The sequence below is a fragment of the Rana temporaria genome, chromosome 3 (assembly GCF_905171775.1).
Source record: "Rana temporaria chromosome 3, aRanTem1.1, whole genome shotgun sequence".
NCBI classification, from domain to species: domain Eukaryota; kingdom Metazoa; phylum Chordata; class Amphibia; order Anura; family Ranidae; genus Rana; species Rana temporaria.
The window spans coordinates 405532719-405557523 of record NC_053491.1 but is presented as its reverse complement, the minus strand read 5'-3'; the positions used below and the strand labels follow the sequence as shown (position 1 = coordinate 405557523).

The 24805-nt window shown below is 44.6% G+C and overlaps 1 protein-coding gene across 1 annotated transcript in view; it reads right to left on the bottom strand.

Moving 5' to 3' along the window:
* Positions 1-23206, bottom strand: part of PROM2 (prominin 2) — a 108343-nt gene extending 85137 nt beyond the window's left edge. Inside the window, exons 1-3 of the mRNA XM_040345922.1 lie at positions 22711-23206; positions 11665-11714; positions 5200-5390 (exon numbers count right to left, since the gene is read on the bottom strand). Of these exons, the coding sequence (XP_040201856.1) occupies positions 5200-5390; positions 11665-11714; positions 22711-22972 (503 nt within the window). The 5' untranslated portion in view covers positions 22973-23206. The remainder of the gene's footprint in view (positions 1-5199; positions 5391-11664; positions 11715-22710) is intronic.
* Positions 23207-24805: the final 1599 nt, after the last annotated feature.

The following is a 24805-nucleotide window of genomic DNA, read 5'->3' as shown; positions in this document are numbered from 1 at the left end:
GATCCAGCTTTGTACCCATCTGTAGCAGCCCTTCCAACTCTCACAGGCTTTGCTGAGGCAGCGATAATCATTGGATCCATTCCAGTTGCTATCAGTCAAATCCTGTGACAAGGAAGCTGGGGGCGGGGCCTGAGCTGCGCTGTGTATCTATGGACGTATGACTCGGGATCGAGCCTCGTACACACGACTGGTTTTCCAGGCAGGAAAACTGCCAGGAGAGCTTTTGGCCGGGAATCCTGGCTGTGTGTATGCTCCCTAGCAGTTTTCCTATCAGGAAAGCAGAACCCTGCTCCCTATTTTCTCCTTGGGTTTCCCGGCAGAGTGTTTCCTGCCGAGAAAACCGGTCGTCTGTATGGGTGAAAAAACGCACATGCACAATAACACTTTGACACATGCGCAGTAGCATACAAGGTTAGTGTGGGGTGTAGCAAGATGGCGGCGACGGCATCAAATATGACGAGACACCGGCTTGTCGTAGTCGATGACGTCACCGCGTTCTTGCCATTCAAAATAACGGCGGAATTTTGTGTGGCCGTGTGTATCCACGGCTTTTAAAGTAAAGCCTGCCAGGAATCCCGTTGGGAATACCAACGTTTTTTTTTCCCAACGGGATTCCCGGTCATGTGTACAGGGCTTGAGCCTTGTAACATCTTTTGGAAAATGGCAAGGAGAAAGGTATAATAAATCTAGGATTAGCTGGGTCCTTTAATGGTAAGTGGTGCAATTGAGTCCGAATGTAAAAATAAATGCAAACATAAAATTAGGTTCTTCTTCCTTCATCAAAGGCTCATAAACTAGCACACATAAACTTCAAGGGGTTCAGTTGCCGGTCAATCATAATTAAATAGTCCAAGCTGTCAAATATGTTTTTTGACAATTTTTTCCCAGCACCTATATGTGTCTGAGCACAAACTGCGGCTTCTAGCAAAGTCATTGTACCGTTTAACCCTTGGATCACCAGCAGACACAGCCACAGTAAAATCGTTTAATGATCGACTCATCTGCTAAGACGCTGCCTGTCCCTGTGTGTTCAGGTGCATTAACAAGCTCAATAAAAAGCTTTGAGGCTCTTTAGAGGTAAAGTGAAATGACTGCACTTCTGAAATTGGGTCAAGTGACAGGAGAATGACAGCCGTGCCTGGCACACTCACTTCCTCAGATCTTTAAGAAGTGAATCTGTCTTCTCTTATGCTAGTTAAAGCTGCTCTGTGCAGAAGTAAGGATCTAGCAGGTACAGGGGAGAACGGCATATTGTACAGTAATACAAGAATGAAATATTATAGAAATCCTGTATAATAATAAATATTAATAATGCAGCTTGTTTTCTTTTAGGGAGCAAGTTGAGGATCCTGTCTCTGGGGCCATCCTCTAGTGGCATCACGAGAGGACACCATCACCTTGCGTCCTCTCTGGCAAAGGCTCTGTGGACACTGGAGAAGCTGTGCAGAGATGCATGTACCCATACATGGAGACACCGAGTCTAGTGTATTGAGAGCACATTATCACTGCACATGATTGCCAACTGCTGTGACAGGGATCAGATGAGATGGAAGACTTTGGGATATGTTTTTTTGACCTCTGCTGATGAAGCAGAAATAAGCCAGCAACACATATATGGCTCCTTGGGGAGCTCTCCCAGCATACACATTTAAGGGTCGATTCACGAAAGCATGATTCCTGTTATATTTTATTCACTTTGACCTTTTTTATTTGTTGCTAAAAAGTAAAGTTATAGCTTTTTGAACAATTTTTGCAATATTTTCATGCAAAATATTGCTTCATTAGAGATTACATGTCAGCAGCCCCGATAAGCCAAAAGGAACTCATGTCCTCCCATTAATTTCAATGGGGCTGCTATATGTATCTAATTGTTCGGAACCCTCACAGGGGGCTAGATTCAGGTAGGGCGGCGTAGCGTATCGTATTTACGCTACGCCGCCGTAAATCAGAGAGGCAAGTGCTGTATTCACAAAGCACTTGCCTCCTAAGTTACGGCGGCGTAGCGTAAATGGGGCCGGCGTAAGCGCGCCTAATTCAAATGAGTATGAGGGGGGCGTGTTTTATGTAAATGGGTGGTGACCCGACGTGATTGACGTTTTTTACGAACGGCGCATGCGCCGTCCGTGTACATATCCCAGTGTGCATTGCTCCAAAGTACGCCGCAAGGACGTATTGGTTTCGATGTGAACGTAAATTACGGCCAGCCCTATTTGCGAACGACTTACGCAAACAACGTAAAAAAAATCAAAATTCAACGCAGGAACGACGTCCATACTTAAAGCGGAGCTCCACCCTAAAGTGGAACTCCCGCTTTCAGGGGGGAGGGGGGGTGCAGATACCTGTCTAAAGAATTTGTAGCTGCTGTCTTTTAATATTTTTTTTTTCAGCGGACATCCTCTTTAACATTGCGTACGCCTCATAGAAGCAGGAGCAACGTTACGCCGGAAAATCCTTACGCAAACAACGGAAAAAAACGACGGAAGCGCCACCTAGCGGCCATCGTAAATATGAAACTTACGCCAGTCGGATCTTAGGCTAATTTTGGCGTATCTTGCTTTCTGAATACAGAAAGAAGATACGCCGGCGCAGCTTTGAATTTAAACGGCGTATCTATAGATACGCCGGCGTAAATTAATGCTGAATCTAGCCCAGGGTCTTCTGTATGAAATTAGTAAAAGCCCTATTCGCAAAATTGGGCAAAAGCGAATTCCTCTCTTTAAGTGGTTGTAAACCCCTTTTTAGAACTTGTACCTATAGGTAAGCCTAGAATAAGGCCCCTTTCATATGGGGCGGATCGCTCCGTTGATTCCCGCTGAGCCGGCGGATGACAGGGCGGTCCCCGCACACTGTGCAGGGACCGCCCTGTCTTTTCTCCGCTCTCCCCTATGGGGGATCGGATGAACACGGACCTTGTGTCCGTGCTCACCCGATCCGATCGACGGATGGAAAAGTCGTTTTTTTCTTCCGTCACACTTTGGCGGATCAGAGCGGGTCGGATGTCAGCGGGCATGTCACTGCTGACATCCGTGGCTCCATAGAGGAGCACGGAGCGCCCGTTCAGGTCCGCCTAAATGGTCCGCCCGTGTGAAAGAGCCCTAAGGCTTACCTATAGACAGTGTTAATTTTGTTGACTAAAACGACTAAAACATTTTAGTCAACTAAATGAATACTATTTTAGTCAACTGAAATACGACTGAAACTAAAAGAATTGAGATGACTAAAATATGAATACAACTAAAATCACATTTTAGTCAAAAGATTAAAATGGAACTAAAACTAAAATGCCATTTTAGTCAAAAGACTAATGGCGCGTACACACAACTGTTTTTTGTTTGGGAGCCACGTCGCACGACCGCGCAATTGTCAGTTAAAGCGACACAGTGCCGAATCGCAAAAAGGGGCCAGGTCCTTTACCTGCATATTGGTCCGGGTCTTAAGTTGTTAAGTATATGTGAACCCTTATGCCCCATACACACTATCAGTTTTCCTGCAGGTTTTTGTCTTCAGATTTACCAAAACCATCTAATATGAGGTCAAACGTTAAGAGTTTCAATTCGTAAGCAATCAGGCCGGCTCTTGCACTACATAAACCTGAAGACAAAAACTTGCAGTAAAACTGATCGTGTGTATGAGGCTTTATCTTATAAAAACAACCTATTCAGTTTACAAAAGAAACAAACATTTGTGTAAATACTCAGCCGCCTAACAAGTCGCGCTCCGCTCTATTCAATGGAAACGTTCTAATAGGAGCGACGCAAGTCGCTCCGACTTAGAAAAAGGTTTCTGTACGACTTTGGGGGTGACTGAGGGCGACTTGCATTGACTTTAACCTCCCTGGCGGTATGATTCTTTCAGAAAAAAGATGCTGAAAGTGGTACCATTATTTGCAAGGAAATTTGGTGTTTTATACTGTAGGTCTGTAATTTTTAGGAATAACTCACTTAAATCTGTCCAAACAAGAGTCTAATAGGCATCCCGGGTATGACATTTTTTTAAAAACAAAATTATAATATAATAAATAATTATAAATAATTATAACAAATTATAATATAATTATAAATAAAAATTATTTAATAATGTAATCAACTCAAAATCACTGAAATTTGCTCAGTTGCAGAATTGTTGCTGTCATTATTTATTTATTTTTTTATGACGAATTTCCCCACAAATCGCTATCGCACAATTCTGCAAGTGATTATAATTTATTATCGCTGTTTTCTAGCTGCTCTAAAACCATTTTTGACATAAAGGGACACTTTTGGTTGCTATGGACAATCTACAGTTTGCAGGGAGAAAAAACGGTTTTTATTATATAAAAGTACATGTAGGGCACTGGGCAGACCACTAGGGACAAGGGGTGTGTATTTTTTACATACAGTACTGTAATCTATAAGATTACAGTATACTGTATGTAATGTGTTTGTTTACCTTTTTGAATTTGGCGCCGATCTCCGCTCCCGTGCGTCGTAACGTCGCAGGGAACGGAGATCGGCGGCACAGGAGGACACTGTGTGAATCGAGTGAGGACCCGCTCGCTCACACAGCGTGGTGACATTGCTGGATCCAGGAACAAGGTAAGCCAGCGCATGCTGCAGGCTCTGCATAGCTACCCCGAGCGTGACTCGGGGTTACCGATTTTGGCACAAAAAATCCACCCCGAGTCACACTCGGGAATACCACCAGGAGGGTTAATACAGTAGTCATTTTGCAAGTTGTCTCTCAAGTCATCTTGAGATCGCCTTGCCGAGTTGCCCCCAAAGTCATGCCGTCTGTGTGTGAACCGGCTCTAAGGGTCTTAGAGAGCTGGAGGTGGAGAAGCAGCAGCACACTGATTTTCCTAGTGAATGGCTGTTTAGGGGGTTGTGTCAGCACAAGTCTGAATACTGGAGGACAGGTAGGCTGTTCTCCCAGCACAGCCAGCAAACTTACCACACTGAGATGGATGTGCTCTCATAGCTAGTGTGGTCAGTTTAAAACATGAAAGCAGAGAGACTGGCAGGATCACCAGCAATTTTAAACAAGGTAAGCAATACAAATAGAACAGGATACTTTTTAAACAAGTACATGGTACAGCAGACACATATCATGAATATGAAATCTTGTGGTGACATATTCTTTGATCCATATCCTTCACCTTTTTTGTCAAATATTGGGCACTGCATTAATACATGTTATTATATAAAAATGAATGGAACTTACATCAAGCAGCAGAGTGTAAAGAGTAGGACCATGAAGATTGGAGTCGGTGCACAGAGAGCTCCTTCACACGGCAGGATTTTTCTCCCCCGATAACGGAATGTACAGAAAATGATTCCGAATACCAGAGCAAAGATGACAAATAGAATTGCAATGACGGCACAGGTCACATATCCAGCTTCATATTTTACTACCTACAATGACAATAAAAATGGTACAATAAAATACAACAAAAGAAGAATTATGGTTGCCTTCATTTGTCCTTCTTATTTCCAGGTAGCAGCAGTTCCTGATCTCACAGTGAAGTCTGATTGGCTCTGTTCATTTTAGATGCAGCACATTATCTAATCAGGATGTCAGAGCCCATTGGGTCATTAGAACGTATTTAGCTAATTTTAACTGAAAGTTCATATGAACTTTTCAGTCTGAAACAAAAATTAAAAAGTCAGCAGCTACAATTAAGTGGCTGCTGACTTTTAATAATAGGACACTTACCTGTCCAAGGATCCAGTGTGGTCCTGACCTGAGCCAGCTCTCCGTCTGTCTTCGGGTCCAGGCACCGGCATGTTTACTTTGGGAAGCTGGCTGTGACTGCTTACGGCTTCACAGTCGGCTTTCTACTGAGCATGAGCGAGCCGCACCATGCTTTGTGAATGGTCTGTGCACCTGTGAAATGTCCCAGAGGGATGTGGGGGAAGGAATGGGGGCCACAATTCAGTTTGGATCGCCACGAGGGGAAGTAGGGGGGTTGGAGGCAGACAAGCGGAACTTCCCCTTTGGGTGAAGTTTTGTTTTAAGTTCTAGACCAGTGATGGTGAACCTTGGCACCTCAGATGTTTTGGAACTACATTTCCCATGATGCTCATGCACTCTGCAGTGTAGCTGAGCATCATGGGAAATGTAGTTCCAAAACATCTGAGGTGCCAAGTATCGCCATCACTGTTCTAGACTGTATTACTTAAAATAGATCAGTGTGTTCTGGTCTGCAATGGCCTTTTTTGTCTTTCAGGCAGAGCACCAAGCTTCAGAACGTTCCCTGGTCCACCAGTTGCTCAGAAATCAAGGGGCAAATCCACAAAAGAGATACTCCGGCGTAAGCCGTCGTATCTCTGGTTCTAACTTTGGAACTGATCCTCAGAAGCAGTTTTCCTAAGTTAGGCAGAAGATCCGACATCTGTAAGGGACTTACACTGCCGGATCTTAGGATGCAGTACCGCATCCGCCACTGGGGGCATTTCGAGTCGAAATGCCTCTGTTAGTATGCAAATTAGCACTTAGGGCGATCCTCAAAGCTTTTGTGCCTAGTTTTTTCGCCGTAAGTGTTAGTTTGCCTGGTGTAAAACTAGGGCTGCTTTTACAAAGTGTAAAGTTAGTCACACCTTGTAAAGGCCCATTCAAGCGACGGCATTTGGTATGCATTCCCGAGGGAGAACTCCACGGCAATTTGTAAATTCCAAACCGGCATGGGTTCCCCCCCAGGAGCATACCAGGCCCGTAGGTCTGTTATGGGTTGTAAGGAGACCCCCCCTCCGCCGAAAAATTGACGTAGGGGGTCCCCCTACAATCCATACCAGACCCGTATCCAAAGCACGCTACCCGGCCAGCCAGGAAGGGAGTGGGGACGAGCGAGCGCCCCCCCCCCTCCTGAGCCGTGCCAGGCCGCATGCCCTCAACATGGGGGGGTTGGGTGCTCTGGGGCAGGGGGGCGCACTGCGGGCCCCCCCACCCCAGAGCACCCTGTCCCCATGTTGATGAGGACAGGACCTCTTCCCGACAACCCTTGCCATTGGTTGTCGGGGTCTGCGGGCGGAGGCTTATCGGAATCTGGGAGTCCCCTTTAATAAGGGGGCCCCCAGATACCGGCCCCCCACCCTAAGTGAATGGATATGGGGTACATCGTACCCCTATCCATTCACCTGGAGGCAAAAAGTAAAAGTTAATAAACACACAACACAAGGCTTTTTAAAATATTTTATTATTCTGCTCCGGAGGCCCCCCCTGTCTTCGTTATTAGCTCAATTACCAGGGGGGGCTTCTTCTTCCACTCTCCGGGGGTCTTCTCCGCTCTCCGGGGGTCTTCTCCGCTCTCCGGGGGTCTTCTCCGGACTCCGGGGGGCTTCTTCCATCTTCTCCCCTCTTCCGCTCTTGACTCGGCGAACCCCGGTTCTTCTGCAGCTCTCCGGTGCCTTCTTCTTCAGCGCTGGCTGCCTGCTATGTTTGTGTGTTAGCTCGATTTCTAACAGGCAGCCGGCGCGGTATTCGATGACGTCATCTTCTCTTCTGTTCTTCTCCCCTCTTCCGATGTTGCCTAGTCGCCTGTTGTCGCTGTAATGATGGAAGCGCGCCTTGCATCACATTTATATAGGCATCACCGTCCCATCATGCTCCGGCAGGTACCCACGTGGTGGGTGCCTACCCACGTGCACCCACCACGTGGGTACCTACCGGAGCATGATGGGACGGTGATGCCTATATAAATGTGATGCAAGGCGCGCTTCCATCATTACAGCGACAACAGGCGACGAGGCAACATCGGAAGAGGGGAGAAGAACAGAAGAGAAGATGACGTCACAGAAGACCGCGCCGGCTGCCTGTTAGAAATCGAGCTAACACACAAACATAGCAGGCAGCCAGCGCTGAAGAAGAAGGCACCGGAGAGCTGCAGAAGAACCGGGGTTCGCCGAGTCAAGAGCGGAAGAGGGGAGAAGATGGAAGAAGCCCCCCGGAGTCCGGAGAAGACCCCCGGAGAGCGGAGAAGACCCCCGGAGAGCGGAGAAGACCCCCGGAGAGTGGAAGAAGAAGCCCCCCCTGGTAATTGAGCTAATAACGAAGACAGGGGGGGCCTCCGGAGCAGAATAATAAAATATTTTAAAAAGCCTTGTGTTGTGTGTTTATTAACTTTTACTTTTTGCCTCCAGGTGAATGGATAGGGGTACGATGTACCCCATATCCATTCACTTAGGGTGGGGGGCCGGTATCTGGGGGCCCCCTTATTAAAGGGGACTCCCAGATTCCGATAAGCCTCCGCCCGCAGACCCCGACAACCAATGGCAAGGGTTGTCGGGAAGAGGTCCTGTCCTCATCAACATGGGGACAGGGTGCTCTGGGGTGGGGGGGCCCGCAGTGCGCCCCCCTGCCCCAGAGCACCCAACCCCCCCATGTTGAGGGCATGCGGCCTGGCACGGCTCAGGAGGGGGGGGGCGCTCGCTCGTCCCCACTCCCTTCCTGGCTGGCCGGGTAGCGTGCTTTGGATACGGGTCTGGTATGGATTGTAGGGGGACCCCCTACGTCAATTTTTCGGCGGAGGGGGGGTCTCCTTACAACCCATAACAGACCTAAGGGCCTGGTATGCTCCTGGGGGGGGAACCCATGCCGTTTTTTTCATTGAAAATTGGCATGGAGTTCTCCCTCAGGAATGCATGCCGAGCGACGCTGTCATTTTTTTTTATAATTATTTGTTTTCCCGGCGCGTCTTTTTTTCACCCGTCGCAACTTTAGTGTCCCGTCGCAATCCACAAAGCCGCCCGGCGTCAATTACGTTCGCGCGATGCACGTCGGGAAAATGACGTCACACGCATGCGCAGTACGGCCGGCGCGGGAGCGCGCCTCATTTAAATTGTAAACGCCCCCCGGAGAGGAGGAACGCCTTACGACGGCGGCACTTAACTTACACGGCTTGAAATTTTTACGTAAGTGCTTTGAGGATCAGGCACTTAGGTAAAAACTTTAAGTCAGTGTAACTTAACTGCTGAAAGTTAAGTTACGCCGCCTGGCTGAGGATTTGGCCCCAACTTTCTACTGAATGATTGAGATTGAATAATGTGCCAATATATGCAATAAAATATACTGTATAGTAGCTGACACTTCTCTGGACAAGTGCATAGCTCCCAACTGTCCCTGATTACGAGGGACTGTCCCTGATTTGGAACAAAGTCCCTCTGTCCTTCTTTCCTCCTCATCTGTCCCTCATTTTGATCTGATCTATATAGTTATATATAAGGCCCCTTTCACACAGGGCAGCAGAGGTGCGGTTGCGGTATAGCGCCGCTAAAAATAGCGGCGCTATACCGACGGAATTGCCAAGGGATTTGGCCACTAGCGGTGCGGTATTAACCCCCACTAGCGCCCGAAAAAGGGTTAATACCGCCCGCAATGCGCCTCTGCAGAGATGCATTGCTGGCGGTATTACCGCGGTTTCCCATTGTTTTAAATGGGAAGGAGCGGTATACATACCGCTCCTCTCACCGCTCCTAAGATGCTGCTTGCAGGAGATTTTTTTCTCTCCCGCCAGCACATCGCCTCAGTGTGAAAGCCCTCGGGCTTTCACATTAAAAATGCTGGGCACGAGTTTTTCAGGTGGTATTTAGGTGCTATTTTTAGCGCTATACCGCCTGAAAAACTCCTCAGTGTGAAAAGGGGTCTAAAATGCACTATTTATATTTTAAAAAGTGTTTCCCAGTGCTAAATCTTTCATCCAATTTCTAAATTACTGCATTTGTAAATTTCAAAAGCCAAAATAAAGAAATAGCAGTGGTAAAAGCTTGAGGCTTTACCTAATCATTTTAATCATTTTTAAGAGTAATGCGTTCTAAAGCTTTCTTTGAGGCAAGATTGCACGTTTTTGGCCCCATAAGAAGAGTCTGGTAAATGCATGTAGGGCAGTCCATAAATATTGCGATTTTCTTTCCTGCAACCACGGTTGGAGGGAAGAAAATCGCTTGATTTCCCCATCAACACAGTCAGTGTTGATGTGGGAATCCCTCCTGTGGAGTTATTGTATTGTATGGGGCACGGGGAGCTGTCCCTGCCAGAAGAACACAGTTATTATTGCTAGTGGCTAAAGCCGCTGGTAATAAATCACATGTAAAAATCCACATGTATAAATTGCATGTATAAATTTGCCATGCTGGTTGTACCCAAATGGATTGATGGATCAACTTGGGTACAATGGGGCAGATTCACCGAGAAATGCCCAGGCGCAGCGTATCAGAGATACTCTACGCCGCCTTATCTTACCTGGCTCTAAGTCGAATCCAGGAAGATTTTGCGCCGTAAGTTACGGCGGCGTAGTGTATCTCTCGGCGAGTATTTCAAATTGGGCGGGTAGGGGGCATGATTCATTTAAATGAAGCGCGTCCCCGCGCCGATTGAACTGTGCATGCTCCGTATCGAAAATTCCCGCAGTGCTTTGCGCGAAATGACGTCGCAATGACGTCATTTTTAGAACTTTGACGTGACTTACGTCCATCCCTATTCACGGACGACTTACGCAAAAAAAAAATATTTAAATTTAGACGCGGCAACTACGGCCATACTTTAACATGGCAAGTCTATCTATACGCCGCAAAATAGCAGCTTTAACTATACGCCGGAAAAAGCCGACTACAGACGACGTAAGAGAATGCGACGACCGCGCGTACGTTCGTGGATCGTCTGAAGTAGCTCATTTGCATACCCGACGCTGAAAACGACGCGAACTCCACCCAGCGGGCGCCGAAGTATTGCATCTAAGATCCGAAGGCGTACGAAGCCGTACGCCTGTCGGATCGTACCCAAATGCCGTCGTATCTTGGTTTGAGGATTCAAACTAAAGATACGACGCAGGAAATTTGAAAATACACGGCGTATCAGTAGATACGCCGGCGTACTTGCTCTGTGAATCTGCCCCAATGAGCCTACTAATAGATGGTTCAAATCTCGGACAGTCCCTATTGAACGGCTGACGTTCCAACCATCTATGGCTGTCTTAAAGCGCCTACCCCTGGAAAAATTTAAAGCCTGCAGCTACACATACTGCAGCTGCTGACTTTTAATAATAGGACACTTGCCTGTCCTGGAGTTCAGCGATGTTGGCACCGCAGCTGTCGGGTGCTGCCGCTGCCATTGTCGGTAAGCGAACCCAGCAGTGTAGCCTTTCGACTTCACAAATGGGTTCCTACTGCGCATGCGCAAAGCTCGCTGTGCTCTCCTCCTGGCCCGGCGGTGGGGGAAGGAGGAGGGGGACCGAGTGGCGATGTACTTTGCCACGGCGAGGTCTCCCGGAAGTGGGGACAGGATACCTGCCAAAGACAGGTATCTGCTCCCCCCATGGAAGGTGCCAAATGTGGCACCGGAGGGGGGGAGGAATCAGATAAACGGAAGTTCCACTTTTGGGTGGAACTCCGCTTTAACACGCATTTTTTTAACGCATTTCCAGGCGTTCCCAATGGAGTCTATGGGACCAAGAATGCCCAAATCTGCCTGGAAAGAGCCTGCTGTGCTTTTTCAAGTGACAAGTGCCTGAACGCTCTGGTGGGAACAGGCACCATTTACAACAATAGGATTTTTAATGCTGAGCACTTTGTGGTTTTCGAGCTTCAACCTACAAAATGCTCCGGTGTATATGGGGCCTTGGCCTTTCTAGCATTGAAAAGTTTATGCATTATACAGGACAGACTATATATGCATACAGTGCAGCATTTTACTCACTTCAGCCGTTTCCAATAGAGAGGAATTTCTGAAAAGAGCACGCAGCAACTCTAGGAGATAAAAATATAACAACAATATAACAAAATGTAACTGGGAAGTAAAAACATCATATTATTATTTAAATATTGTGCTTCCTTTTGGTGGTTAACTTTCTAAAGCTCGAGGGCACAGTATTATTATTCTTTTAAAGTAATAACAAAGGTTCAGTTTTGTTTTCTTAAAAATAACAAACATGTTATACTTACCCGCTCTGTGGAATGGTTTTGCACAAAGCAGCCCCTATCCTCCTCGTCCTGGGTCCCCCACCAATGCTCCTGGCCCCCTCCCTCCTGCCCCCATAACAAGCAGCTTGTCTCCCCATTGGCTCACCGGCTGTGATTGAAAGTAACGGGAGCCAATGGCTCTCGCTGCTGTCTCAGCCAATGAGGAGGAAGAGACCTGGGAGAGGCGCTGTTCTCGTGCACATCGCTGGATCGAGATGGGGCTCAGGTAAGTATTACGGGGGTTGCTGCACTCATAAGCCTTTTTAACTTGAGTATTAAACCCCAAAACAAACATTTGTTAAGTTCAGATCAAAAATTCTTAGAAGTGGTGGCTGTATTTGTTTTTCTCTGTTTTCCCGCAATTTTCATCGGGTGATCCAGCTAGTAAGTCTGTTATTTTTTAACTTCCTTTAACAGACCAAACTGTTCCATCAAAGTAGCAGTTAGATATACAACAAATGAGCTGACATTGGTGTGTCTCAGTCCCAAAATGTACATACAAAAATTATTTTGCCCACGGGCCTTTAACGAGGCACAACTAACAAATAAAATTTACCAAATTTTTACGAAAATGACATACATTTAAAATCATCTTTGGTACATAATTGTTCAAAGGTATCTGTGCAAAGATCACCTTAATTGAATGCGTGAAAGCTTTAACTTCCATAGGATGAGTACTATGTACCGAGCTCTACGCATTTCGCAAGATAAAAACTTGCTTCCTCAGGAGAGGTACATATGGATATCTAAAAATAGAGACAATGGGCCAGATCCACATACATTTAGATAGGCGTAGCGTATGTGAGATACGCTACGCCGCTGTAACTTACTTTTTTATTCTTTGAATCCACAAAGAATTTGCGCCGTAAGTAGGGGGCCCGAGTAGGGGGCCTGTTTCATTTAAATGAAGCGCGTCCCCACGCCGAATGAACTGCGCATGCGCAGTCCCGAAATTTCCCGGCATGCATTGTGCTAAATGACGTTGCTAGGACGTCATTTTTTTAACTTAGACGGAACTTACGTACATTCCGATTCACGGACGACTTACGCAAAAAAAAAAAAATCTAATTTCGACGGCCATACTTAACATGGCAAATCTAACTATACGCCGCAAAATACCAGCTTTAACAATACGCCGGAAAAAGCCGACTAGAGACGACGTAAGAGAATGCGACGGCCACGCGTACATTCGTGGATCGTCGGAAATAGCTAATTTGCATACCCGACGCGGAAAATGGCGCAAACTCCACCCAGCGGACGCCAAAGTATTGCATCTACGATCCGAATGCGTACGAAGCCGTACGCCTGTCGAATCAAACCCAGATGCCGTCGTATCTTGGTTTGAGGATTCAAACTAAAGATACGACGCGGGAAATTTGAAAGTATGCCGGCGTATCAGTAGATACACCGGCGTACTCTCACTGTGGATCTGGCCAATGCTGTTAAAGTAAAAGAAGGGGGAGGGGATGAGAAGAGAGGCAAAAATAATACAAAAGTCAGACTTACAGATCATAGGAATCATACTATGGACCACCACAAATGGTTAAATGGTATAGTAATTGATTTGATGAGTAAAAGTAGCCAGACACAGACACCCAATGGTGCATAGGGAGAGTTGTGGAGAGGAGGGAGGCCAAAAACTTGATAGAGCAATCCTCTGTGACAGCAGCACAGAGTGCAAGGAAAGGTCGACATGTGTACTAAAAATTCATTGAGAACAAAGTGATGTAAAACCTCAACACAAAAGGAAGTTGTGGGTAAAGCTATCAATTCTCAAAGATTGGTCCAACTTGACTAATAGAAGAGAGAAGGTGTGTGTAATATTTAAAGCAAGTGAAATTGGGAATATTGGTGACTGGGAACCAGTGCAAAAAAGCATGCTCAATAGGGAATTAGACATAAAAGTTCTAGTAGCAAAAAGTGAAGATATTGTAGAAATATAAAAAGAAAAAAAAAGGGGGGGGGGTGGTGTCTGTACCAAAGATGATTTTAAATATATGTAATATTTTCCTTTTGCTTTGATAAAAAAAATAAAACATTTATTTGTTGGCTGTGCCTCGTTAAAGTCCCATGGGCAAAATAATTTTTGTGCGAAAGTAGCAGGTAAAGAGTTGACTCAAACCATTTGCTCACAATGGTCAGCTTTTATTTAATTATGTAAAACCTTTATCCCAAAAAATTTAATAAAAAATTTGTTGTAAATGTTAGCTGTTAGTCAAGTCCATTTAGACTATAAGCTGGCCATAGATACTGTAGATTTCAAACTAAAATTCTTAGGAAAAGTCTTAGGCATGCGCCGTTCGTGAAAAAATCCCAGTGCGCATGCTCAAAATTCCGCCGCAAAACGTCATTGCTTTCGACGTGAACGTAAATTACGTCCAGTCCTATTCGTGAACGACTTACGCAAACGACGTAAAATTTTCAAAACTCGACGCGGGAACGACGGCCATACTTAACATAGGATACGCCTCATATAGCAGGGGTAACTATACGCCGAAAAAAGCCAAACGTAAACAACGTAAAGAAATGCGCCGGCCGGATGTACGTTTCTGAATCGGCGTACCTAGCTCATTTGCATATTCCTTGCGTAAATATACGGAAGCGCCACCTAGCGGCCAGCGTAAATATGCAGCCTAAGATACGACGGTGTAAGACAATTACGCTGGTCGGATCTTAGGGAAATCTATGCGTAACTGATTCTATGAATCAGGCGCATAGATCCGACCCCGCACTCTCAGAGATACGATGGCGTATCTGGAGATACGCCGTTGTATCTTCTCTCTGAATCTACCCCTTTGTTTGTTTTTTTAACATTTGATTTTGCAATAATTGAACCTTACCGAACGAAAACCACATATACTGTGAGAAACGTCAAGAAACATTGTCCATCCTGCTCATTCAAATGTTTTCATCAATGTGGTAAAAAATAAACATCGTTTTGACCCTGATCCTAGAGATCCATATTTCCTGAATGTATCAGCCACCTGGCTTTACTTACCTGTCCATCTTGATGGTGTCTGCCCACAAATGCCGCCTATGTCTGGTGGAGGGTCTGATGAGGACAACAACTTAATAGTAATATGTCTCATATTATCTTATGTTCACAAAGCTGACGCCTCTGTCTCTTAGGCCCCCTCTGTTGGAAGGCCAATCGGGCCCACTATTTTGTATATTGCATAGACGCATGATTGGATAGCTCTGTACTACTGTCTGTTATTTTTAGTGGCTTTGTTCTGTTTTGCACTTTTGCATTTTTGTTTTGTCCTTTTCTTTGTTTTTAGACTGCTATGTCATAGAAGATGAATTTCTTTATAAAGATTACTGTACATAAAAAAATAAAGAAAACATAGTTTTGACCTACTAAAGATTGGAAAAACCAACAAACTTCCTTAGAACCTTCTTTTTCCAAAAATTGTTGTTCAAAATTCTACCCATTTATAGACAGCTTTAGGATTGAAAAGCTGCAATATATTACATTAATGTAAAGATTAATGTTAGGGTTTCGTGAAGGATTAGTGTGGAGACTAGTGTTACAGGAAAGGTTAGTGTGAGAGTTATGCCGCGTACACACGATCAGTCCATCCGATGAGAACGGACCGATGGACCATTTTCATCGGTTAACCGATGGAGCAGACTGATGGTCTGTCGCGCCTACACACCATTGGTTAAATAACTGATCGTGTCAGAACGCGGTGATGTAAAACACAACGACGTGCTGAAAAAAATGAAGTTTAATGCTTCCAAGCATGCGTCGACTTTATTCTGAGCATGCGTGGATTTTTAACCGATGGTCGAGCCTACTATTGATCGGTTTTGACCTATCGGTTAGGAATCCATCGGTTAAATTTAAAGAAAGTTTGCTTTTTTTTAATCGATGGTTAAATAACCTATGGGGCCCACACACGATCGGTTTTGACCGATGAAAACAATCCATCAGACCCTTCTCATCGGTTTAACCTATCATGTGTACGCGGCATTACAGTAGTGTTAGGACTTTGGCACTGGCATAGGTCACTGAAAACGGCACAAAGAAAATAATTGTTCTCTTTGTGCCGCATTCACATCACACTGGTGGGGTGATGTGCAGTGTGGAAAAATGCAGCATGTCTACAGATTGTCAACGCACAGAATCCTACAGACTAAGACTGGGATGCCGTTAAACTTCATGTGCATGTAAAGGCAGGCGTCCCAATATTTTTGGCAATTGTGTAAGTGATGGAGAACTTTACAAGAGTCCCATTATGCATCAAATAAATGCACAGTATGATTCAGCAAGGGGTCAGTTGAAAAACTTGACCAGAAATTCTAGAAGTTATCTTGTTAATCTTGTGCCAAACCTTGTGCAGCACAACACAAGACCAAAACATGTGATATAGTGTGTCTTAAGAGGGGCAACCCCAAAAGCAGAAGTCTGAAGAATTTTGAAAAATAACATGAATTCTAACATGGGTATAATACCACCTGGTTAAAAGTTTGAGAGCTGTCTCCCTATGGGTGAGAGATGAGAACGCAGATTGCCTATCATGTCCTCCCAGTCCTGTGAGGTACATTGGAGGTATAATCTGTTTCCAATTTCCTCACATATGAAAAGGATCCAGGGATCGGATCATTAACTAGGGCACTATATATATCTGAAATCAAACCGTTTTCCCTAGGAGGGGCACTGCAGAGAGAATGATTTAGGAGAGATAGGAGTAAGGGCATAACAAGTGGTGTATTAATGTCTGATTTGGAGATACCATAGAGTCTAGACGTTCTTGTTGTGGGATGTTTAGAAGCTGCCAGAGTTTCTCAAAACTTAACAACCAGCGTAACCAAATTATTATTTTTCCACTAAGAAACATGCCTATCAATCGTAAAGGCTGGAGTAAATGCTGGGTCATCTAGAAACGAGGGCAAAGGAGAAACTCGGGAGGACAAACCATATTTCAAATTATATATAGACCAGAAACTGGGAAACCAAAGTATTGTAGGGGACAAAGGCTTTACAGGATGTAGTGGAAGACCATAAAATACCAGGGAGGTAAAATGGATTTATAGAACATGCTTCGAATTGGAATTTACAATGCTCCATTTTGTTGTGAGAATCTAGAGCAGGGGTCTCCAAACATTCTAAACAAAGGGCCGGTTTATTGTCCTTCAGACTCTTGGAGGGCCGGACTTTGGCCAGCGAAGTGGAAATTTGCCTGGCATCAGTGGGAGTAAACATCTGGTATTAGGGGTAGGAATAGTGCCCCATTAGTGGTGCCCAAGGGCCGGATAAAGGCAAGCAAAGGGCCACATCCGGCCCTCGGGCCGCAGTTTGGAGACCACTGATCTAGAGGCTAGATAAATCAGAAATTGGGCAAACCTAAACCTCCTCTACATTGCAAAGGATCTAAAATATGTTTAGAGAATTTAGGTTGTGTGTCATGCAAAATAAATGTATTAATATCCATCTGGAATTTATCTATACATGATTTAGGAATTGTGATAGGAAGGGCTTGGAACAGATACAACAGTTTTGGTAAGATATATATCTTTACTGCAGTGACTCCCTAGGTAAAATATTGGGTAATACTTTGATACCTTAACCACTTGCCAAACAGTGCACACACTTTTACATCTGCAAAATGGCACGGACAGGCGAATGGGCGTACAGGTACGCCCCTTTAAATTTGCCGCTGTGTGGGCACGCGCACCCCTGTTACGAGCTCTGTGACCGTGCCCGCGGGATGTCCGCCAGTGTCCCGCAATCGTGTCACGGAGCTGCAGATAGGGGGGGGTGCCTGTGTAAACAAGGCATCTCCCTGTTCTGCCTTGTGACAGGACACTGATCTTCTGCTCCCTGTCATCGGGAGCAGCGATCACTGTCGTGTCACTTGTAGCCCAGCCCCCACACAGTTAGAATCACTCCCTAGGACACACTTAACCCCTTCCTTGCCCACTAGTGGTTAACTCCTTCCCTGCCAGTGTCATTTACACAGTAATCAGTGAATTTTTATAGCACTGATCGCTGTATAAATGACAATGGTCCCAAAATAGCGTCAAAAGTGTCCGATGTGTCCACCATAATATCACAGTCACAATAAAAATCGCTGATCACCGCCATTACTAGTAAAAAAATGTTTGTTATAAAAATTACATAAAACTGCAACTATTTTGTAGACGCTATTACTTTTGCACAAACCAATCAATAAACGCTTATTGCATTTTTTTTTACTAAAAATATGTAGAAGGATACATATCGGCATAAACTGAGGAAAAAAAAATGTTATATATATTTTTTGGGGATATTTATTATAGCAAAAAGTAAAAAATATAGAACTTTTTTCAAAATTGTCACTCTATTTTTGTTTATAGCACAAAAAATAAAAACTGCAGAGGTGATCAAATACCATCAAAAGAAAGCTCTATTTGTGGGAAAAAAAGGACGTCAATTTTGTGTGGGAGCCACGTAGCACGACCGCGCAATTGTCAATTAAAGCAGCGCAGTGCCGAAACGCAAAAAGTGCTCTGGTCTTTGGGCAGCCAAATGGTCCGGGGCTGAAGTGATTAAGAGCTGTAACCATAGGTCCCAAATAAAGATCTCTATATTGTTTTTAATAACTGAGATAGGCCAATGATTTTGAGGCAATGAGGGATCCTTGTTCAGTTTTGGAAGCAGGGGCATGTTGGCCAAACGTTCTACTTTTCAATGTGATCACGATGAGTGACCGATTGGGGGCCATACATAGATGGGCAAATTTAAAATACCATGATAAGTATACTTATTTTCATAAAGTGACAGTTATTTTCAGTCTAATTAGGCTCCATGTACACGGGACGTTTTTAAAACTGCTCCTAAATGATTAAACTTGACATATAGTAACCCACGTTCGTTTCGCCGCGTTTACACACCGCGTTTAGTGTCATATTGCCACGTTTGCATTTAGAGGCGTTTTTTTAAATGGCCAAAAACGAAAAACGCCTATAAACGAAATGCTGCTAAACGCAGTTTACCGCGTTTAGCCTCGTTTAGTCGCGTTTAGTTGCGTTTGGCGTCTCAAACTTGGAAATCTTCTGCGTCTGAACCCATTTTTTTGCTTTCAAAGAAACGCTGTTAAAAGCAACTGCCTTAAAAAGGCAATAAACGAGACTGTGTACATGGTCACATAAGATAACATTAAATGAGTTCAGCAGTTGAAAAAAAAGAGCCCAACTGCCTCTGAACGTATGATTAGCAGCTTCCATACATGGGGCATAAGAGTTAAAATGTAGTCACATGACTGAAAATAAATATTCTTATTCTTATGTAAAGCTTTGTGAAATATTACTGATACTCTCAGCTGTTAGTAGCAGTCAGGTCCCAGAATTGAGTGCACTCACGATAGCTCACAGCTACCCACATTCATTACTGTTCTCTCAATACTTAAAACATCCTGGGGGAAGCTAATATACAATAAAGCAGATGGGAAGGCTCTAACAGTTATTAAAGTTTACATGGAAATCTCATATTGCTTGGATATTTTTTGTGTAGTAAGACAGATAATTAGGACTGCAGCACATGGTCTTCTACATAGATAACAAACTGGAAATCATCTTTAAGGTAGAACTAAAGCCCAGACTTTTTTGAATAGATTAATGGTGAGTTATAACCCCTGTAAGTTTTTTTGCCGTCTTTTTCCCATTGAGGAAATTTCTCTTCACTTCCTGTCCCGTAGCCACAATAGGAAGTGAGAAGAAATTCCTCCAACGTGAAGGGATCCCCTACTAGTCACCAGGAGCACCAGAACTAGTGTCGCCATTGGAAGATTTCCCCTTAAAACTCAACATTTGTTTTGTTTTTTTACTTTCACTTTCCGGTGCTAATGGTCTCCAATATATATAGAGCGGGTGACTCTCCCTACGTACGGCAACCCAAACCTGACCGGTGTTCTAATCCCTCTATCTAAAACTTAATAAAAATAGTTTTGCCTTTAGTTAAACTTCATATCAGTTTTGGATCTTTAGTTAATAAAGATAGGAATGCTCATGACAAAAAATAATTGCCTAGCTATTCTCTAATGTAAAATGTCTCATCAGAGTGACACAAGTACTTTGCATTGCAGTCATTACTCTTAAAGGTGAGACACATATCATACTACACTCATAGTAATATTTCAGACTGTATGAATATCTCTATGAGGTACAGCAAAACCTTGGTTTGCGAGCATAATTTGTTCCAGAAACATGCTTGTAATCCAAAGCACTTGTATATAAAAGCATTTTTTTTACAGGGTATAAGGCCTTGTACACACCACCGGACATGTCCGATGAAAACGGTCCATGGACCGTTTTCATCGGACATGTCCGCTCGGAGATTTCGGTCTGATGGCTGTACACACCATCAAACCGAAATCCCCGCGGACAGAGAACGCGGTGACGTAGACGACACCGACGTTCTCTATCGCACGAGTTCAATGCTTCCACGCATGCGTCGAATCAATTCAGCGCATGCGCGGGATTTCGGTCCACTGGTTAGACGTACTAACCAGCGGACATGTCCGACAGACAGCTCTCCAGCGGACAAGTTTCTTAGCATGCTAAGAAACTTTTGTCTGCTGGAAATCTGTCCGCTAGCCTGTACACACGATCGGATCTGCCCTCTGAAACTGGTCCGCGGACCAGTTTCAGCGGACATGTCTGGTCGTGTGTACGAGGCCTCAAAGAGAAGAGAGGCACCTCTAAGGCCCCGTACAGACGACCGAACATGTCTGCTGAAACAGGTCCGCGGACCAGTTTCAGCAGACATGTTCGGTCGTCTGTACAGCCGAGCGGACAGGATTCCAGCATACATTTGCCCGCCGGGCCTTTTTCCAGTGGGCAAATATTTCCAAACTTGTTTAGAAACAGCCCCCTGGAATCCTGTCCGCTCGGACATGTTCGGTCGTCTGTACAGACCTACCGTACATGTCCGAGCGGCCGCCATCCCTCGCATGCGTCGAATGACTTTGGCGCATGCGTGGAAGCATTGAACTGGCAGGGCCGCGCACGTCGCCGCGTCATCGTGGAAGCATTGAATTGGCAGGGCCGTGCCGTCGCCGCGGATCGAGTACGCGCGGATTTCTGTATGATGGTGAGTACAGCCATCATACAGAAATCCCCGGGCAGATATGTACGCTGAAAACGGTCCGGCATGTTTGCCCGTGTGTACAAGGCCGTGTGTACAAGTGTAGCAATAAGTTGCTAAATGCTGTACCTTCATTAAAGGGGTTGTAAAGGTACCATTTTTTTCACCTTAATGCATCCTATGCATTAAGGTGAAAAACTCTTGCTGCTTTCTATTCCCTGAAGAAAGATGTATTATTGAGACATCTGAAACGCGTCGGATAAATGATCACCTATACCCTTAGCTTAGTCCTGGGGTGTGTGGTGATCCTCTAGCAGTAATAATTTTCTCTATCCTGGAATTTTTCATTTTTTTAAATAATGTTGTTACTATGAAATGTTTATGTTGTAAATTAATGTATTAAAATTTATATATTTTTATGACCTAGTTGTCACAATATTTTTTTGGTTGCCCGAAAAATCTCACCTCACTTAGAGGTATTCATCTTTTTCAAGCATCCTAATCATTACTGAGCCAATCATATAACCATATTTGGATGAGACCACAAAGTGCCCATTACCTGTTTTCTATAACTCAGTACGTTTTTCTATCTGTCATAGATGTGTAACACACCTGCACAGCTCATACGTTGAAATATTGCTTCATCGGACATTTCTAATTTTACACACAATGTAAATCAAAATTTTATTTTTTTGCTCTTCTTTTAACCACTTGAGACCGGCGCTATTGACAAAAGACGTCAACAGCGCGGCTCTCAGGGGCCAACTGGACGTCTTTGGACGTCATTTAAAGTGCATTACCCGCGCGCGCCTCTGGGGGGTACGCAGCGGGTAAACACTGTCCCGGCGCATCGCTGGGAAGCCGATGCGTGTACCTGGCGGCCGCGATGTCCACCGGGTACACGCGATCGTCGGGAACACAGCAGGGACATGGAGCTCTGTGTGTAAACACAGAGCTCCGCGTGCTGTCAGAGGAATGGAGACCGATCTGTGTCCCTTGTACATAGGGGCACAGCATCGGTCACCTCCCCCAGTCACCCCCCTTCCCCCAGTTAGAACACACCCAGGATACCCATTTAACCCCTTCCTCACCCCCTAGTGTTAACCCCTTCACTGCCAGTCACATTTATACAGTAATTAGTGCATTTTTATAGCACCGATCGCTGTATAAATGTGAATGGTCCCAAATTTGTGTCAAAAGTGTCCGATACGTCCGTCGCAATATCGCAGTCCCAATAAAAATCGCAGATCGCCGCCATTACTAGTAAAAAATAAATAATAACAAAATATATAATTCTGTCCCCTATTTTGTAGGCGCTATAACTTTTGCGCAAAGCAGTCGCTTATTGCGATTTTTTTTTTTACAAAAATACGTCGAAAAATACGTATCGGCCTTAACTGAGAAAAAAAAAGTTTAAAAAAAAAAAAAAATTGGGATATTTATTATAGCAACAAGTATAAAATATATATATTTTTTAAAATTGTCGCTATTTTCTTGTTTATAGCGCAAAAAATAAAAACCGCAGAGGTGATCAAATACCACCAAAATAAAGCTCTATTTGTGGGGAAAAAAGGACGTCAATTTTGTTTGGGAGCCATGTCGCACGACCGCGCAATTGTCAGTTAAAGCGAAGCTGAAATTTCGACTGGGCACGAAGGGGGTTTATGTGCCCAGTAAGCAAGTGGTTAAAATACTTTACTCCATTTCTCCTACCTTTTGGAAAGGGGTTTGGCTGGACGGCATTCAGAAACATCCTCTGCATGTTATAAAGAGGATCCAGAGCATCAGAATGTCTTCTCACCATAGATATATTCTGTGTACTTCCCACCTTATCAAATGTTAGTGCTTCTGATTCGGTAACTAGCTGGCATGTCTGCGCTGCCACCGGTCCCATATTATGAAAAAGGATGCAAAAAAAGACCAGGTGCCAGGAGCTTATCCTGAAGTCCAACGAGCCCATCTTTTCACAACCCATCTTTGTCACCGGTTGGATGTCACAGAACCCATTATATTCATATTCCAGAATTCCTGGTCCTGGATCACTACTGCCACATCTACGCTTGGTGTAAGGAGGCCAATAGCTCAGAGCCGTAACACTCCTACAGCTACTGAGAGAGTGCAGAGCATGTCGTTTGATGAACCTGATGTACTTGTTTGTGTTGGGGCAGGTCCAGCATTTTGTTAGAGCATCCCAGACACATCCTCCACTGAGTCACAAATCATTTGAATAAAACAGGAAAGTCTTATTTGTAATTAGCAGGCACATGCACCAAGGTCATCACATTAGCTGCACTCTCCTTATTCCCATTGGTGGATTATTCCAGTGATATCTTGCTCAGGTGAATCACCATTATGTACAGGAAGGATATAGACTGGTTCAGAAATTGTAAACACATTTTGGACAAGTAAAAGTATGCCCATGTACCTGTTGACCTACGATAGACCATTAGGGGTAGATTCAGATAGAAGATACGACCGCGTATCTCCAGATACACCGTCGTATCTCTGAGTCCGGCTGGTCGTATCTATGCGCCTGATTCATAGAATCAGTTACGCATAGATTTCCCTAAGATCCGACTGGCGTAAGTGTTTTACACCGTCGTATCTTAGGCTGCATATTTACGCTGGCCGCTAGGTGGCGCCTACATAGATTTACGCGAGGAATATGCAAATGAGCTAGATACGCTGATTCAGAAACGTACGTCCGGCCGGAGCATTTTTTTTACGTCGTTTGCGTTAGGCTTTTTTCGGCGTATAGTTACCCCCTGCTATATGAGGCGTAGCTAATGTTAAGTATGGCCGTCGTTCCCGCGCCGAGTTTTGAAATGTTTACGTCGTTTGCGTAAGTCGTTCGCGAATACGGCTGTACGTCATTTACGTTCACGTCGAATCCAATACGTCCTTGCGGCGTAATTTGGAGCAATGCACACTGGGATATTTTACGGACGGCGCATGTGAAAAACGCGGGGTCAAGTAAAATTTTAATAAAACACGCCCCCAACATCCCCATTTGAATTAGGCGGGCTTACGCCGCCACACATACGTTACGCCGCCGTAACTAAGGGCGCAAGTTCTTTCTGAATACAGAACTTGCGCTCTAAATTATGGCGGCGTACCGTATCTGAGTTACGTTATGCCGGGCGGACAGATAGACCATTCTATCTGAATCTACCCCTTACTATTGCCCCCTCCTATTCAAGTGAGAGTTTCGCCATCATCAATATGTTTTAATGTCGTAGTAAACACATAGGATAACACATTTATTATGCAGTGAATGTGAGATTTACTAAACATTCACTGTAATGCCCCGTACACACGATCGAAATTTCCGATGGAAAAATTTAGACTGTATGCCCCATCGGAAATTCCGATTGAATTCCATCGGAGTTTACATAGAGAACAAGTTCTCTTTTCCTCCGATAGAATTCCGTCGGAATTTCGATTGTGAATTTGGTCAGACAAAGGTCCGATCGTGTGTACAGGGCATTAGCCAATCATATGCCCCGTACACACGATCGGTTTTCCTGTTGGAAAAAGTCTGATGAGAGCTTTTGGTCGGGAATCGTGTATATGCTCCATCAGACTTTTTCCAACGAAAAAACTGCTGGAAAAAGATAGAGAGCAGGATCTCTTTTTTTGCCCATCAGGAAAAAAACTGATCGGAATTTCCGATCGTGCGTACAAATACCAACGCGCAAAATTCCGACGCATGCTTGGAAACAAATTGACACATGCTCAGAAGCATAGAGCATAATTTTCTTGGCTCATCGTAGTCTTTTACGTCACCACGTTCTTGGCAGTCAAAAGT